Genomic DNA, 19,618 nt, shown 5'->3' with positions numbered 1-19,618 from the left:
TAATGAGATGTCCTGATTTTGGAGGCAGGATGAAGTAGATCTAATTTTGTTTTCCATTTTAGAATGGTGGGTCCATAGCAGTAGTTCTGGTAATGGTGATTTAGTAAAATAACAGTGTCTTGCGCTTGCTTGCTTGCTTTCTTTCTTTCTTTTAACTGGAAGTGTTCCTCTTTCATGACAACACTTGGAAAGGAGTGATATGGGTATGATAATCAAATAGGTTTCATCCTGCCCTTATCCATTAGTAGGGATCATATTGTTTCACAGTAGTAACTCTTTTGTTTTCGTGACTTTAGTTTACAAGCGAAAGCTATTCTGAAGTAGCCTGGCAACCAGAGCATCAGGCTGCATCCCGTTCTCCCAAGAAACACACACATTCATCGATCCTAAAAGTGTGTGTGCATGCATGCGTGCACGTGCACACACACACAAATGATAACTACAGGAGGTGATGAATATGTTAATTAACTTGATTGTGGTGATCTTTTTGTAGTGTATACATATACAAAAACATTAAGTTGCACACTTCTAATATATACAGTGTTCATATGTCAAGGATATTTTAATAAAGCTGTTTTTTATAAAGTGTGTGTGTGTTTTGCAGGAGGATCAGGTGTGGAGATGATATACCATGAAATCTTCACCGTGTGGCCTTAATGCCCTGATCTAGATCCTGTCTGTCCCTCTTCAGTTGCTCTGTCCTCTCCACTGCTGTGCTCTAGCCCTGCTGGTCTTCCAGATTCTCAAACACACCTAAGCCCTTTCCTGCCTGATAAGACTTCACACTTGCTGTCATTTCTGCCTGGAATACTCCAGATTGTAAATGGATGGCTCCCTCTCCCCTTCAGGTCCTACTTAAAGTGGTGCCTCAAAAGACCTTTTCCTCAGCCATTCCTTCAGTGACTCTTTTTCACAATTTCATAGGAATAATCACTCTTTAATGATCTTTGCTGTTTACTTTTTTTTTTAAATCTTGAATTTGCTTTTTTATTGTCATCCCCAGTGCATTATACACTCTCTGAAGCCAGTGACATTGTCTTTCTGGGTACATATACGGTGTTCAGTAAACATTTGTTGAATGAATGAATGGCCAATTTCACCAGAATTGTAAGCTTTTCTAAATCATGCTTTTGCTTTTCTTTAGCTGTTAGTAGAACAGGGGAATGCCTGTTTCCCCCCTAAGATCTTAGGGGGAAAACAGTAGTGGCTGTGTATTCTCCTGTTATTTATTGCTCTAGTGTTCTAGCAGTAACTGGTATTTTATAAGATTTAAAGATTCTCTTAATGGCAGGACACAACACAGTGGTACTCAGATAGATGAAAGGCAGAACTCTCCATTACTTACACCTCCAAAAAAGGGAGGGCTACCAGACAGGGCCACCGAGGGGATTATACCTGTGGACAGGGCTGGGTGAGGTGCCGCCATAGGGGATGGGGGCAGCTTTGGTCGGGTGTTGGGATAGAGCTAGCTAGATGTCATGGGCTCCCTGTGGATTGGATAATTTCAGTGAGCTCTAAGGCTTAGGGCTGCCTCTGCTTGTCTGACACCTGGCTCCAGGGCACTTAGGGCCATACATAGTGGCCCAGAGTGTGGGAGACCTGGAAGGGAAGTGGTTGGGATGGTGTGATACAGCTTTTTTGGAAAAACTGTTACACTGGTGTGTTCATCTGTACAGAACTGTAGATGTTCCTCTGAAAACCTGTATACATTTATTTTTCACCGAACATTTAGAGAATAGCATTAAGGAAATCATTGTGTTTGTATTAGTTTTGCAAATCTGAACATTTCCCTGTCTTTTAATATTGTAGCAAATTGCTCTTTAGCATTAACATATCATTTTGACTATGTGTTCATTAACACAAATGAAAGTCTATACACATAGATATAATGAAGGAGATGACTCGAGTGCTTTTGACTGTGCCCCCCCCTTTTTTTAAAGATTTTATTTCAGAGTGAGTGAGCACAAGTCAGGGGAGGGGCAGAGGGAGAGGGAGAAGCAGACTCCCCACTGAGCAGGGACCCCCCCCCCCCCCCCCCCCCCGGGNGCCGGCCCCCCCCCCCCCGCCCCCGCCGCCACGGGACTCGATCCCAGGACCCTGGCATCATGATCTGAGCTGAAGGCAGCCGCTTAACCACCTGAGCCACCCAGGCGCCCTTCTGTGCCCTTTTTTTAATAGATAACTCATATGCTATAAAACTCACCATTTTAAAGTGTGTGATTCAGTGGTTTTTCACAAGGTTGTGCAACCATCACCACTTACCTAATTTCAGAATGTTTTTCTTAACTCTCACAAGATCCTCTAAACGCATTAGCAGTCACTTTCCCACTTCCCCCCCCCCCAGCCCCTGGCAGCTTTATTTCTCTGTGGTTTTGCCTATTCTGGACATTTCATCTAAATGGAATCATACAATCTGTAGCCTTTAGTGTCTGGCTTCTTTCACTTAGCATAACATTTGCAGTGTTCGTTCTTGTTTGAACATGTATTAGTACTTTGTTCCTTTTTATGACCAAATATTCTGTTGTATTACGTATCAGTTTTATTCATCTGTTCATCAGCTGATGGACATTGGGGTTGTTTCTGCTTTTATGCTGCTACAAATAATACTGCTAGGAACATCCATGTATAAATTTTTTGTGAACATATTTTCATTTCTCTTGGATGTATACCCAGGAGTGAAATCGCTTGTCATACAGTAATTATATGCTTAACTTTCTGAGGAGCTGTCAGACTGTTTTTCCAAAGTAGCTGCACTATTTATGTGCTCTTACTTATTTATACTATTGTAAGGCACTTAATGAGTTCATTCATTTACCTTTTGATCCTACTGTATATGATCCTCATTTTACTTCTACCTTAATTAAATACACACAAATGCACACTTATTTTCTAAAAAGAGAAATTAAGTAACCACTAAACTTTCCACCACAAGAGGCAGTTACCACATGAGGAGTCAGAAAACCTGAGTTTTAATTCCAGCTCTGTAGTAGTTACCTGTTTGAATTCAGACAACACACTGATCCTATTTCTGTTTCTGATGTAACATTGAAGGACTTGTGCTGAGCACCCCTAAAATCCCTTCTACTCTGAACCTGTGATCAGAGCTTTTCCTTTGTCTTTGTCCTTTGCTCTTACTTTGTCCCCAAACCATCACCCTTCCTGCTCTCCCGGTTCACCATTGCCATTAGCACATCCCCCTCATCCTTCCCATCACAGTGTCTTTGTCACTGGTGTTTCTGTCCACGAATACAAGAGAGTACCTATTTCCCACTTCCTGGTGATAAGAATAAATTCCAAAGGGCCACAGTGGTGGTTGAAAGCAGGGCATCCTATCGGGGCTGTTGACCAATGAGGGAAGAATTGCCCTGACTGCTGACAGCAGCCACTGGGCATTTCCCCATTCCAGGGAGTCTGTGTGAGAAAGAAAATACAACAAATTGGATTCGTAAGGTTGTTTTTAAGTTGTAGTCTCTGTCCTCATAAGAGTATAGAATTGATTGATGTGAACATGATGGGATTTCCCAAGTCTGTTTCGTTGTTGTTGTTGATTTTAAACTCTCGCAGTCACACACACACACAAAAATAATACTCTCAAATTTTGGATACTGTGGTTTTTATAGATTAAGTATATAACCTTGAGACAGGCTATAAGTGTAACTTTTTGTGCATTTTAAGGAGACTTCATATTATAGAACTTTGAACTTACATCCAACCATGAAGAGTCAAGTGACAGGATTCTTTCATATCCTTAAGTATTCTGGAGTATATATTTTGCTTTACAGAGATTATTATATTGTCCTAGGTTCTTTGAAGACAGGATGTGCTTAAGGCTTTTTCCCTGTACTTATTTATTTGTAAATATATTCATTTGTTAATTTATAATTGTTCTTCTGATAAAGTAATTATCATCAAGTTTATGGTTTCAGGATTTGAGAACCAAGCTGAAAAGCTAGAAGTGGTCATTCTGTCTAGCACCTTTAGTAAAACCTGGGAATGATTCTTAGGGCTAAACTACATTTTTCCAGGTCTGTTAAATCTGTAGTATTGTTACTCTGATGTAAAAGTGCGATACAAGCTTAGCCCTGACAGTCTTTATAACATGGATTTTTACATTCAGCATTTGACCTTTGTGGGGAAGGCATTCTGGCACAGTACATTATTCCTTTTAAATATGAATTGGACACTTCAGTTATGCTTCTAATATTCGTGGGCAGATATTCAGCTGGCAGTATAAAATTTTCATTTGTTTGTTTATTTTGCTACGTTTGTTCTAGGTTGGTTCTTACTTGAAATCTCCAAAATTCCCTATTTGGATTGTTGGCAGTGAAACTCACCTCACCGTATTTTTTGCCAAGGTATGCTTATAGCAGGATTTTTTTCTTTTTTCTTTCTTTCTTTTTTTTTTTTTTACATATGACATCAGGCAACAAGTAATCTAAGTCCATATTTAGTTTGGATGTTTGTGCAGAATTCAGTGTATTCCTACTAACAAGTAGATTGTTCCAAAATCTAAAAAATTAATAGTAAAGAAATACTGTTACACTGCTCTTGTTTTACAATTATTTCAGTAAACTCTGTCATGATTTAGCTATAATTTCTTTATCTTTTATGACTTTAGAGATTTGGCTTTTGATATTTTTCAGAAATTACTGTTAAATAACTAAAAGTTTTGGATTGCTCTTTTGTAGAGAGGATAAGAATCTAATTTACATAATATAAAATAATTTTAGTTATAACATCTAGGAACATATTTTTAAATCTATTAATAGTTCAGTGGTATAGAAGTGCTCTTTTAAGATGTAATATTTCCTACAATTTTGGTAGATACATGGTGACAATATTGACATAGATTAAATGCATTTGAATATGTTTATTTTAATTCTGAAAACAAACCTGTTTCTAAATTTCATCCTTTGACGATGGTATTTCTTTCTCTGCATGGAGTGGTTAAGAGCTTTGGAGTCAGACTTCCTTTGAATCCTAGCTTTCCCACTTGCAAATGTTGTTCAGCCTCTTTTCCGTGTCTTTAAAATAAGGGTTTCTGATAATACCTCACTCTTAGGTTTGTTGTCAGGTTTAAATATAAAATGTTTAGCAGTACGTAGTGCAGGTTAAGTGCCCAGGAAATCTTGGCGGTTGCCATCATCATCCTCACTGCCATCGTCATTATTCTGCATTTATTGAACATAGAGTTGCTGATGTTGGAGGAAAGGGAGAAAATACAGAATTGTTTATTTTGAGGTTCTTATGTCTAGAGGACCTTCTTGATTACCCCATACACTTTTTTAGATTGTACTTTTTAGTGTAATTTTGTGTCTGAAAGAAGTATGACTCGTATAAATTGTACCAAAGAGTGAGCTGACAGTGCTAGGTTGTGTGGACCTATTTCCTCACTTACTACTGGATTACTTTCAAATTGCTGCCAAAATCTAGTGAGTGGATTTAGAGCAAGATACGTATTTACCTTAAACAGAAAAAGCTATAAAATATAACTCAAAAAGTACAGACTTCGACAGAACTACTGTAGTAAAAGTACTGATAAGTTACATTTAGTCTGAAAGCTTTTTCTGTTTATTTCGCTCCTAAAGTAGAGATTGAAAACATAATGTAAACTATAGAAACTGAACAACTTTGAATTCCAGAGGGAGGATTTCATCATTTGACTGATTTTTGTGTCAAGTGTTCTAAATTTCCAGAAAAGAAAGTTCCAATTTAGATTCAAAAATGTAGTTTCAAGTCAATTATTATTTTTATCTCCAGCCCCATTTTTAGCACAGGAAAACTAATAAATTCTATGAAACAATGTAAGTTTCAAATATAAATGATAATGAGATGAAAATATTTTAAATCTTGAACTTTATGATTGATATTTAAGAAATTATTTTGTTGTCAAGTAGCAGAAGAGATTTTACAGAAGGTTAATATAAGAACACTGTCAACTGAGATATATAAACATGCAGACATTTTATATTTTAGCATCTAAATGTTAGGTCTGTGGATAGATACCTTTTTTTCTATGAAATATACACTTCCTACCCAACTGCTTGGTGTTCAATTGCATTTATCACACAGTGCATAGTTCCTACTTCCCATACCTTTTTTTGTGTGTCCTGTGGTCAGCAATGAGCCTTGTGTAGGGCAGAGACCCTCTCGTTCATCTTGATCACAGACCTCAACCAATGCAACAAAATATTGAATGAGAGACAAGAAGTGCATAGAGAGAAACAAAAACCCTTGCCACACCAGTTGTAGGCCTCACAGAACAAGCTCCATGTATGCCTCCTAAGTCAGACAAGGTTTTCAAATCTCCATTTATTTGCATCCCTGGAGCTACTGATAATCCTGATAGGAAAATGCACACACGCAGAAAGTGATTAGAAAGAATTTTATGGTAAGATTTAAGTTCAACAATTATAAGTCCTAAAAATCATATATATCAAGTACCTTATTTCTCTTTTAGAAGTCTTGAATTTTATACTAATTGTTACTGTTTTAGTACTTACCTTTGTATCTCTGGGTCTGGTACGTAGTCTGGCACATAATGTAGGGGATTCATTAGTTCAATGAAAAAAGCCTGTGCATAAATTTTCCACACTTGGGTTCCAGTGATATTTATATCTTCTAAAAATATTTTTTCATGACTCATTCTGAAGCTTCTTAAAAGCATGGATACTTCCTCTTCAGTGTATTTTAAAACAACTGAATTTAGGTTGTTTGGACGTGGTTCTTTAAAAAGAGTTGCAAGTAAAGAATTTTTCCCTTTGAGATAAAAGCTGGAAGATCAAATAAGTAGCAAATGAGATCAGTAGTGCTTCATAACATTTATTAGGTCCAGTTTAAAATTTTTTAAAATAAAAGTAGTATTTATGTAGTCTTTGTCATATAGAAAATACTGTAAGTTTTGCTGTTCTTTATATTATAAGACCTATTATTTGAACATTCTTTGATATTTCTATATTTGAGCAAGTAATTTTGGCCTTGTTTTTGTTACTCAAAAAGTAATCTGGAGGTTTGTTTTTCTTATTTATTTTTGAGTTTTGGTTTATTTTGGGGGGGCGGGTTCATTCACTTTATGTTCCATGGCCTGAAACAAACAGCAGTGTAATGTAAATGCTGAGGTCTTGTTCTGTAAAACTGATCTGTTTGTATGGATACGTATTTCAGGTGCTGACCTCTTTGTGGTGATTATGATTAAGTAAAAAAGCATGTTTAAAGGTCACAGTTTTCAAAGTAATCTGTAATTTCACATTTTAAAATGCTTTTAAAAAGCAGTGTGATTCTTCATGTACCGGAGGTGATGCTAGTTGCCCCTGCCATCATTCGTGTGTATATTCAAATGAATATTCAGATATTTACTGGACATCTAGTATGTGCCTGGCGTTATGCCAGGTGCTGTGAAGACAGTGCTGAGCAAAAATAGATGTGCTCCTGTCCTTATGGAGAGAGACACTGTAATGGGGGAGGCTTTCATCAGAATCACTTATAAACTGTACAGCTGTAACTATGATGAGGTCTGACAAAGCACAGGTCTATAAAGCTCTAAGAATTTATCTTAGTTTTGGAAGATTAAGGATGTTTCCTTGAAGAAGTGATGTCTACAATGAGCATCAAGGCATTAGTAAGATGAAACTATGGGGAAAAGGAAAAAAAAGCCTTCCCTAGACAGGAAATAGGAGGCAAGGACTATAGTGGGAACAAACTGGACGAGAAGAACAGGAGCACTGAGGATCTGAGGGGCAAGGGGTAAGATAAGGGTACAGAAGCAAAAGCAGGTCTTTGACTAGAAAGACTGTTCAAAGAGTAATGACAGTAAAAAATCAGTGGTGGGAATAGTTTTGGGAGAGATAGGAAGGAAAGAAACAGGATTAAATTTGCATGTTGGAGATGACTGTGACTAATTGTGGAAAACAGACATACTGAAGGATAAGCTAGGGAATGGGTAAAGAAGACTTTTGTAGTATTCTAGGTAAGCAGGGGATGTGGTTTGGCCAGGGTAATAATGGTAGACATTGATGGAAGTACATAAATTTGAGAGATTTATTCCTGAGGTAAACTGTCAGGACTTGGTGACAGATTGGATTGGATAGATGAGAGGTAGAAAAAGCTAATAAGATGAGTGTTTTAAATGATTAATCTTAAGAGTCTCAGAAGGAACTCAGCAGCTTTGCTCTCGTTGAATGTACCCACTCATGATTAAAGCAATTAATGTTTCAATGGGCAAGTTGACCCAGTTAAGAGTAAAGACTGAGACACTGTGGTTCGGGGTATCTCAACAAAATGGCCCAGCCACATAGCCCCACAGTGCGGTTTAAAGTCCCACCCACATGGACAGTGCTTGGAATGCTTACGTGAAAAACAGAAGTCAAAGCAATAGGGGAAAAGGTACTTAACAAAATAAATTTTAAAAAAAGAAAGAATGGAGATAGTGTAAGACAGTATAGGGATCAAAAGAAAACTTCAAAAAACCAAAAACTGTAAGAGAAGTTATTATATCCATGAAACTCTGGAGGCTATGAGGAAAGAACATTTGATAGACAAACTAGAAAGTGAAAACTTAAAGAACTGAAAGACAAATTGGAGAAATCTCTCCTCTAGATCGTTGGCAGTAACTTCTAACTGAGGACTATACTGTTGCCCTTCGGGGAGCTGTAGTATCTTCTCAATTCAGCAACTGAAATGACCCTGTTAAAATACAGGTCACTTCATGTTACTCTGATGCTCAAAACCCTGTATTGGTTCCTCTTCATTAAGCATGAAAGCCAAAGTCCTTAGAATAACTTAGTAGGCCCTACCTCACCTCATCTGATTGTTTCCCCATTGCCTTTCTAATCACATTTCCGGGGCGCCTGGGTGGCTCAGTCGTTGAGTATCTGCCTTCGGCTCAGGGCGTGACCCCGGAGTCCTGGGATCAAGCCCCACATCAGGCTCCTCTGCTATGAGCCTGCTTCTTCCTCTCCCACTCCCCCTGCTTGTGTTCCCTCTCTCACTGGCTGTCTCTCTCTGTCAAATAAATAATAAAATCTTAAAAAATAATAATAATCACATTTCCTCCTACTCCCCCTTCCTTGGCCATGCTGATCTTACCTCTGACTCAGGAATGAGGCAAGCCCTTTGCATGTGCTGTTCCCTTTGCTTAAAATGATCTTGCCTCAGATGTCTGTATAAAGGATTCTTTCCTTCCTTCAGGTTGGTATTCAAAAGTCACCTCCTTAGTTAGACCTTCCCTGGCTACCCTTTCTAAAATGTCAACCCCTTACTCCCCCACCTTTTCATTAACATTCTCACAGATACAGATATATTTTAATTGAGGTGAAATTCACATAACAAAATTAACCATTTTCACATGAACGACTTAGTGGCATTCAGTACAGAGTGTTGTGTGACCACCACCTGTAACTAGTTCCAGAACATTTCCATCACTCCAAAATAAAACCCCATATCCAGTAAGCATGCACTCCCCATTCCTTCTCTCCAGAACCCCAGTAACCACCAGTTTGCTTTCAAGCTCTAGGAATTTACCTGTTGTGGGTATTTCATATAAATGGATCCTACAACATGTGACTTTTTGTTGGGGATTCTTCCACGAGTGTAATGTTTTTGCGGCACGTTCTCATCACTACTTCAGTCCCTTCTATGGCTCACTGATACTCTGTGTATGCACAGAACACAATTCAGTTATCTGCTTAGTAGACATCTGGTCTGTTTCCACCTTTGGCTAGCGTGAATAATGCTGCTGTGAATGTTTCTCTGTGAACACTTGTTTGAGTCCCTGTTTTCAATTCTTTTTGGTAAATACCTAGAACTGGAATTGCTGGGACATAGGGCAATTCTGTGTTTAACTTTTTGGGAAACTGCCTCGCTGTTTTACATTCCCACCAGCAATACACAAGGGTTCCAGGTTTTTCCACATCTTTGCCAACACTTGTTATTTTCCTCTTTTCTATTATTATTATAACCATCCTAGTGAGTGTTAAGTGGTCATTGTAATTTTGATTTGCATTTCCCTAATTCGTGAATAATGATGTTGGTCTTTTATATACTTTTGGCCATTTGTATGTATTCTTTGGAGAAATGTTTATTCAAGTTCTTTGCCTATTTTTGAATTGGGTTGTTGGTTTTTTTGTTAGTGAACTGTAAGAGTTTTTAATATATTCTGGGTTTAGGTACATACTATATATTTGTTTTATAAAAATCTGTCTTTCTCAGTAAGCTCTCTGAAGGCAGGATTTTTGTCTCTCTTGTCTCCTGTTTTCCACTGCCTAGAACAGTGCCAGACACACTGTTGGTGCTCAGGAAATTTTTGTTGAACAAATGAATTGCAGAAAACACTGAAGATCTGTTTCACCAAAAACTGTGATATAACCATGTTGGTATTTGAATAAGGGGGAGAGATGGGGACTTAGGAAAGCTAAGTTGTCTTCGATCATGAGAATTCAATAGATCTGTAAGCTTATAAATCAAGAAATAACAGTTAATGTATGCAATATTTATATGAAGAGTAAAACAGAAGAACTCGCTTTTGCTCTTACACATACAGATTCTTTCTCCAGATTAGTGAATAAGAACAACTTTGATGAGGCGAGCCTGGGTGGCACAGCGGTTAAGCGTCTGCCTTCGGCTCAGGGCGTGATCCCGGCGTTATGGGATCGAGCCACATCAGGCTCCTCCACTATGAGCCTGCTTCTTCCTCTCCCACTCCTCCCTGCTTGTGTTCCCTCTCTCACTGGCTGTCTCTATCTCTGTCGAATAAATAAATAAAATCTTTAAAAAAAAAAAAAGAACAACTTTGATGAGTATTTATAAATAACCATTGTCACATAAACTCTATCATATTTAAAATTTATGTTCATGGTTTGAGGATGGGGAAGAAAATTGTTCCTAATCAGTACAATAACTCTAAGGACTATAAGTAATTAACTATAGTTTATTTTATAAGAGGTGTAAAGTCTGTGATTTTAAATTTCAGTGCCAGACTGTTTACTTAATAAAGTTATCCCTTGATATTTGAGATGTCCAGTGGCCCAGAATTTAACTTATTTATTTTATTGGAACCTTCTTCCTGACCCATCATTCAACACATTTTGTAGGGTTGGTAGAGATTTTTCACAATTCAATTTTATTTGAAAATCAATTTGTAAAATTTCAGATTGATTCTAACCATCTTTTTTTATCTCTTTAAGTTTTTAAATTTAACTGTGTGACACATTTTATAAGTCATCTTACTCTCCCATCTGACATAGACAAAGTGATCTTTCTTATCTTATTAAACTCCTGTGTCTAGGAAACAACGAATATTGTCCTCTTGATGTATCTTAGAGAATGTGGTTGCAAAACGTACATAGAAGCCATCCTGTGTAAGTGGGAGTTTCATACTTAGGTTACGAGCTATTCCTCCTCACTGTTAACTGCAGGGATGGCAGAGAAACTCAGAGTCATCACACAGCAGGGGGCCCTCAGAACCCTGTAATAAGAAGATGTGGGTGAGGTAAAATGCAGTACATAAATGGACTTCTTCAAGGAAGGAAACTTAATTTCCATTAAGTAGGGTGGAGAATTCGCCAAGCAAGTCATCTGAGCCATGACAGAATAAAATTTTCAGATCTGTACATTGTGAGAGAGCATGTCTTGTAGGTATGGGTAGTATATTGAACGTCATTCTAAAGGTCATCGTACCATGGTACTTTTTTTTTAATTCAAGTACCATGGTACTTTTGATAAATTGAAAACTTAAAAACTTACTACACAGGTAAAAGAAATGATTTTGAGTAGTAGATGCTTGAATACAGAACCTGTATTTTTAAGCTTATCTTTCTTGAATTATTTCCCTTAATTTCAAAAAAAAAAAATAGCCCTTATTGTTAAGACAAGGCTGTATAACATTTTAAATCATCTTTTAGGAGTCCAGTCTTTTTATACTGAAACATATATACTTTAAATGCCCAAATATCACCTGACAGAATATTTGGGCAGTTGTCCACTTACCTTTTTCTTCTCTCTAACCATCATTTTTCCCTTTCTTTGTCTTCCTTTTTTTATACTTTGGTTTTAAGATTAAATTATTTAGGTCATTCTCATTATTTCATCTTGAATTGGAATGAATTGTGAAATTAATTTTTAGAGCAAATTCAAGATGAGGGATTTACATTTGAAAATATTATGCTTTTAATTTTGTTAGAATTATATGTGTATAAAGTAGTAGACAAAATAAATTTGTCTTTTTTTTTATGGTGCATTTCAATCTCCATGTGGGATGACAGCTGCTGGTTCAATATAAAAATAACTGGAACCCACCTATATAACATCTCGTTTCATCTTTGGAAGATCAGTGACTAATTTCCTTGGTAATCCATTTCATACTGCCTTTTGAAGTTGGAGAGATGAGTTTTACATCCCTTTTTATTCTCTTTTATGGTTAGAAAAAGGCCTCTTTGTGTGTGCAGAGTATCACCTTTGACCTTTCTTGTGATAAAAGCAGTTTTCCTTTTAGGTAAGAACACATGAAAATACATGAAATGCAGAATATATAAAGAAACCGTATTGAATGCGAAGGAGAAACAAAACATGTAACTGTTTCTGCATGAGCTCACTACTCTTATTGTGCTGTTACTGGGAGTCTGTTCAGAATTCTTTCTCCAGGGCAAGCTCCTTTTGTGCGTTCATCCTTGGGTGTAACGTTAGGAAGGCTACTGCGATCAAGTGTTAGGTTTCTTTTTTTAGGTGTTTAAAAACTGGACAACCCTACCTGACCATTAATACATTTCTCTACATGTCATAAACACAATTTTAAGAAAAAGTAAAACAATGCTTTGGAGACTTTATTTGTTATAATGAAAATTCAACCTCTGTATCTTTCATTGTTGGGTCAAAGTCCTGGAACTTCGAAAGCAGCTAAATTGATAGCCAGGCATTCTGTAACATGTAGAATGTTGCAGTTTGGGTTTTGCTATGTTAATGCAGTTAGTCACCCCATCCATTTATCTGAAGTAAATTTGTGAGTTTGTGCTTACGTTTCAATGTCATGCCTTCTCTACTACAGAAAGGAAATGGATTTGAGACCTAAACTATTTATTTTTATAGTTAAAGTCATAACTTGTCATGTGTGCTTTTAACACCTATCCTCTAATGTAAGAAATAGCATCTGGTAGTTGAACGACTTGGAAAGTTTGGGTAGAAGTCTACATAAATTAACAATTTTCAGTTATTTAAATTATTGAAAAACTGTGAATTTTTAACCACAAACTGTTTGCTAACTGCTTAGCACACTTTGGAACTACCCCTCATCAGCTATCTGTAGGGTTATGCCACGGATTTGTGCTGTCATAATAAAGCTTTTGTTTTTAACTCTTTTTATCAGAGATTTTTCAAAATGTATTATAAATATTCTTGCCTCCTTAAACAAAGTGACAATTAAATTGCTCTTACATTCTCTTTCATACTACCCTGAATGCCCTTAGGCAGCTGTTTCTGTGTCTGGATTTTGTAATTTTTAGGATTTTGCTTTTTCTCTTTGTTAATCATGTCAGTCATGTCAGCCTGCTGACTGCAGTCTGTCCCTCTTTCCCTTTGTTTGTTTCTAAGAGTTTTTTGTCTTATATCATGTATTTAATGTATGATTGTGTTAACGAGTTTGTGATTTTATTTCTCTGTGCTTTTATTTATGTTACCCTCTGCCCAGAATGTGATAAAATCCTGCTCATTATTCATAGTCCAGCCTTGACATCTTTTGTGTTTTGACCACTGCTTCTCTTACTCCCTCATTGTTGCTAAAATTTCTTCCAACGTTCTACCTTCTTGTGATCACTGATGTTAACTGCACTTCACCTGTTTTCCCACAGGACCTAGTATAGCTAACATTAGGCATTGTACTAAGTCCTATTGAAATGCAAAGATGAATGAAGCAGTGTAATAATTTTCTGTTTGCATTTACTGAGTGGTGCCTGTGTCAGGCATTATGCTAACCATCTTGCATGCATTCCTCATTTAATCCTCAGGGCACCCCTGTGAGGTAAGTACCACTTCTCATTTACATCTTATAGTCTGGGGCCAGTGAAAAATAACCTCTCCAAAGTTATACACTAGTGAGCACCAAAGCCAGGATTCAAACTCCAGTCTTCTGACTCTGTAGCTTTTCACTATTTCTGTCCCCTAGGATAACAAAAAACAAAAAAACAAAAAAAAATTGCACAAGAGTGTAATAGAGACTGGAAGAGGGGAGAGGTGGGTGCATAGGATATGATACTTGAATTAAAGGACATGATAAGTTTTGGACTTAATATGAAATGAGGGCTATATTTTAGGCTTGGAGAAAAGATGAAGCAAAAAGACAAGATGTGGGATGTGACAGTCCATGCTATATTTGGGGAATAGTACTTGGTTCCGTATGGCTGAACGATACTGGTTGTGCTGGTAGATTAAGGAGGAAGCAAAGGTTGGGATCAGATACAGGACCAGCTGGAATAATCCTTTATTCCCAGACTGTCTTTGCTCTGCTATGTCTGCACGCTTAGCTTGATTTGGAAGGCTTAACATGAGTTTCCAAGGCATGAATGTAAAGCATGTCCATGGAAGTAGAATAACCTTCATAGTGAACAAGAACTCTTCCATAAAGCTCTGATAAAACCTAAGATTATTAGAAATTTGAATATTGTGACTATTTTTCATAGTCAAACCCTATTTAAAATAATATAAAAAGAGAAAGGATTTGGAGGGGGGAAGTGGGGGGGTACGGTCAGGGTTATCCCTTACTTTGCACTGATACTAATGCAAGCCTGCCAAGCTTAAATTACATAGTGTTGGGTGGACTACAGAGTAATCCTCGTAGGCATTCATTTCATATGAAACATAGAAAATCTGTATATATGGAGATTCCCCTGTATGCAGCTTACATTATTACAGTCAGTGTCAGAGGATAAACATGAAGGGAAAGACAAGAGGAGAAGGCAGGCCAACTATGAACAGGAAGAGCAAATATACACGTGACACAAGCAAAATAAAGCCCCAGCCAGAATATGATGTTTTAATTCCTTTTGCCAGTTTCCTGAAATAACAACCCTGAAATTTCAGTGATTTATTCCGTATTCAAGAAGGAGGCAGTGAAAGCAGTCCACCCCAGGCAGGAGGGATATTTGACCACTAGAATTGTTTAGATTTGCCTGCATGTGTTGGTGATTATAAAAGCATTTCAACAAGGTGAGTTTTGTTATATTTAAATCCTCTACAGAGAGTGCAGCCTGTATTTGCCTATACTGGGGCACTGCTCCCACCATACCCCTCCTCCCCAAACACATGCCAGAGCTTCTTTCTCTCTCTCTTAATTGACACGGGGGCTGCAGGTGTGTTCCATGTGCCTTCCTCATTCTAAGATCTGGACTGAAGGAGCAGCCTGTGAGGAATGTGCAGTTCTCCTGGTAGAGGGAAAAGAGAAAGACACTTGGCAAAGCCGCAGGTGGCACTTAAAGCTTCTAGGAGCTAGCAGAATGTCACTTTTGCTTATATTGCTCTGGCCAAAAGAAGTCACCTGGCCAAAGCTGATGTCCGTGAGGGTAGGCAGTAGACCCCTCCCAGAGAGGTACTTCACAAGCCCATAGCCACAGGCCACAGGCCGTGATGAATAATCCTCTTACAAGGTAGGGAGGTATAAGAAATTAAGAACAACAGTACCATCTAGCACCATAAGTTACTTTGCGTCCAGGTGATTTAACTGAGTTTAGAATGATTCAAATATAGAGTATTTAATTAGAAATAAGGAAGAATTTTCTGATTGTTTGATTTTTATTCAGGTGATCATTGAATATTAACTTTAACCATTTAAAGAAGTCAGAAAATCGGTTTTCTTAAATTATGTAGGTATTCATGTACTGAGAGAGGAATGGCTTAGGTTAGCTGTTCTCTTAAAGAAATTCAGTAGTTAAAAGGCTAACAGCTTCTCTCCACCTGGTTCTTCACAAGAGAACACAGAAAATGACTGTAGGTACACAGCAGAGTCATTACTCAGAGTGGATGCTTTAGGCCTTAGGAATGAATTCTCTGGCAGAAACCAGTTGAGAAAGGCTGGAAGGATTATTAAGGTGAGTTGTATAGTTAGGATAATAGGGATAATAGGGAGAAAAAGAAGCCCATTCATTAGTATTAAAGTAGTAATGATTCTAACCATGTCCATCGGAGACGTCCTCCTACTGCCTTATTTCTACTTGTGCATTTAGAGTTTGCTTTTTTGGAGAAAGAGCCTTGAAGGGCTTTTCTTTACATTCCTTCCCTGACTTCTCTGCTAACGCGGCACAGATCAGCGCTGCACAACAGTGGCTGTTGTGGGGAGAGCCTGGGGCTTTTGCACATTTGGGGAGAAGTAGTGGAAGAGTAAGGGAAAAGTCCACTGTCCTAGCTGCTTTCAGTTGGCGTGGCATTACCTGAATTGTTACTGACATCGGCACTGAAGAATATTACGTACTTGAGAGCATTTGGTACTTGATTTAAAATCTGTTTCATAGTGATTCCCAAAATATTTCCAGAAGTATAGTTAGTGAGTTTGAGTCAATGTGAAACATAAAGTGATTTTAAAGTGAAACATTACTTAAAGCTTAAAGGGAAATTATGTACCAGTTAACTTTTTTTTCTTTTGAAGGGCTCTTCATGGCACTGTGAAATGTTATCTGTGAGCTAAAATGTAATATATATATGTGTGATCATTCCTGAAGTTAGGTAAAACTCTCAGAGGTTCTTTGATTGCTTAGGAGATTTATCTTGATAATGATGAAAGGTATAATGAACAAATTTTATAAAGACCTTTTTTCAGTAATGACTTACTTATACCTAGCCAACGAACTGAACACAGGCCTGCCTTCTATTTCAGTAGGTGTTTAGAAGGATAGCTAATGTTACAACATTTAAAAGGTTTATGGTGAACAGCGAATAATTATAGTAATAGTGCAGACAGAACTACATGAAAAAGAGATACTTGTTTCATGACTATAGGATATTAGATAGTCCCATTACAGCATGGCTTTCTTTTCTCCCTTCTCTCTATAGCACTTTGCCAGTTAATGAAAGTTGGTTGAGGCTAATTTTAAAAGCTATATTGTTTAGCAGTCCCTGTTGGCCAGTAAAATGGCTAAATAGAAATTGTTTGTTCCAACATTCCTCTGATAAAAGCATCCGATTATATTTGACCAAGGAGAGAACTACTTTTAGGGTAGAAATAATTTTGATGATAAATCAGAGTTTAAATAACTAAAACAATATTCTAATATTTAACTATTAGGTTTAGTATCTTTTCCCAGTGGAGGTACCTAAAAGTTTCAGATGCAATACACAGGGAAATTTTGTTCTACTTAATAAAGCTAGTGATGAAGGAAAGAAAATGCTTACAGCTAGCCTTGTTGACTTGGATAACTTGGAATTACATCATTGTAAACTCTATAACTCAGTGGTTTTCGGGGAGGGGGGGAGTTGGTGTATGTTTAGATTTTATTTTAGGAGGTAATTTTCTTAATTTTAATACTATTCAACATAAGCATATAGTAGTATATTTTTCTCTTTTCTGTTAGATTGTGACCATAAATATACAGCGTAGGTCTTTCTTTACCATTTAACAGGCTTGCCAGCCAGTATTCAAAATGTTATGGGTGTGTGGATAGTCGTATGCAAAAAATGTATTAAATATATAATCTAAAAGCTACTGCTCTGTAAAGTCCTAGATATGGAAATCTGAAGGGTAAAGTTCTCGCATTATTCTTCACACCTATACAGCTGTTACATGAGAGTTCTCTTTGACGTCATCCTTTATGTTCAGTGAGAAAAATACAGCAGTTGTATCTCACTAAAATATTTTGTCTCAAGATTATAAAGGATGCTTTCTCAGTTGAATGAACTCTTCCCAAACTTGCTACGCAAGTATGAAATATAGTTGGCATTTAATATATTACCAGATTCACCACATCGATCCTTCTGTTAAAGATCTTTAAACTAGGAACCTTGTTCAGAAGTCTTTAAGTTAAATACATTGGCCAAAATTAGTGTTGGCATTTGTCATTTTAAATCAAATTAGAAAGTTAAAAAGAGTTCAGCATGGAATACTTTAGTGGGAATAGGTGGTTTTATAACTTTTCTGGATTTCATCCATAAACCTTTAAACATTACATAAATTTAAACAAGTTTTAACAAAAGATCATTTTCTATAGTCTAAAAAGCATTGTAAACACAATAGGCAAGCCAATAATCAGTTTGGAAGACTGTACTGGCTTTGATTTGTGGATGAAAATTTTTGGAATGTTTTCCTTGGAATGTAATGTTTGGGGGGGAGAGTTTTCCTTTTTTTTTTTTTTTTAAACACCCTCTAGCATAAACACATAACCCTCTAGCATAAAATGAGTAGTATGATTAAAACCAGTTAATTTCTAAGGAGTTTAGCAAATTAGCTATTAGTATATCATTGAGACAAAAGGAGTAAAATAAGATTTTAAAAAAGATCATTGATGACAAAATTTACTAGTAATGACCATTACAGTTGCTGGGTTCGTTATATGGAACCTGACCCGTGCCACGAGGTTGTATTTTGGGAGGAGAAAGGAATTTCTCTTTAGGTAGTTCACATCTGGGTTGTTCGCTCACGTCCAGGGTTTTGAGCTACTTGTTTCACACTTCTGAACTTCAACCGGGAAACTCTAAATTCCTTTTCTACAGTCCTCCTGTCTGACATCTTTGAAGTAATCTGCTGTCCTCCGTTTCCGTGTCTCACCTTGTAGGTTCTCCAGCCCTGGCCTCCTCCAGTGCTCAGGTCCTGCTTCCCCTGGCCTGCAAGCAGCTTGCAGTCAGCAGGCCTGGAGTGTTCGTAGTGTGCTCAGCGTTAGGAGAACTCCATGTGCTCTACTTGGATACATAACCATCATCCTAGCCCCTGATGTTCACAGTCAGATTCATTCTTCCATCAAGGCCCTTCCTTGCTGCTGCTTTTCTCACAGTTCTAGTCCCCCACCCACGGCCCTGCTAATTCCTTCTAGCTAGGACTCCCTACCCTCTTTCTCTTTGAGCTGAGAGCCAAAGTATCTTCTTAGTAAAATCTGTTAAGGGACACCTTTGTATTCCCAGATGTGTCAGAAAGAAGGATGTTGAGTAAGTGCTAGTGCACTTGGGGAAATAATACATTCTCTACAGCAAGGGTCAGCAAACTGGCCCATAGGCCAGATGAAGCCACCAGCTAGTTTTGTAAAATATTTACTGGAGCACATCCATGCTCACTTGTTTATGTATTACTGTATTATCTTGCTGCTGAGGTCATATGGCCCTATTTACTGTCTGGCCCATTACAGAATAAGTATGCCAGCCCCTGTTCTAAATGAACATTTGTTAAACCAGAGTACCCTGGGAGTTGTGCCCAAGCTTCAGATGATCTTCTAGATCAGGCCAGCATATATAGCCAATTCAAATAAGAATAATACATTTTCTAAAGCGTAAGTTTTTTGTATGTTCATAACCAGAGGCAAGAGATATGCAGTGAACATTTCATTAAGTCTGTTTTAATTCTTTTCTATGTTAGCGTATTGTATTTTCTATTTATACACTTAAAGATAAGGCATCAGGTAGTTCACTTTCAGTTCTCTCACACGCCTGCATTTTCTGACAT

General features: G+C 37.4%; 1 protein-coding gene and 1 long non-coding RNA gene across 7 annotated transcripts in view; one reads left to right on the top strand and one right to left on the bottom strand.

Annotated features, from left to right (window-relative positions):
• Positions 1-19,618, top strand: part of MINDY3 (MINDY lysine 48 deubiquitinase 3) — an 80,016-nt gene that overhangs the window by 39,261 nt on the left and 21,137 nt on the right. For all 6 annotated transcript variants that reach the window (XM_034643465.1, XM_002930695.4, XM_034643469.1 and 3 more), the window contains one exon: positions 4,275-4,355. In XM_034643465.1, the coding sequence (XP_034499356.1) occupies positions 4,275-4,355 (81 nt within the window). The remainder of the gene's footprint in view (positions 1-4,274; positions 4,356-19,618) is intronic.
• LOC105234795 lies at positions 4,993-6,605 on the bottom strand. The gene is made up of 3 exons (XR_853318.3): positions 6,504-6,605; positions 6,096-6,171; positions 4,993-5,195 (listed from the first exon to the last, which is right to left on the bottom strand). It is a non-coding gene; the product is annotated as an uncharacterized LOC105234795 (long non-coding RNA).

Source organism: Ailuropoda melanoleuca, chromosome 15 (genome assembly GCF_002007445.2).
Source record: "Ailuropoda melanoleuca isolate Jingjing chromosome 15, ASM200744v2, whole genome shotgun sequence".
Lineage (NCBI taxonomy): Eukaryota > Metazoa > Chordata > Mammalia > Carnivora > Ursidae > Ailuropoda > Ailuropoda melanoleuca.
This window is presented reverse-complemented; position numbering and strand designations above follow the sequence as displayed.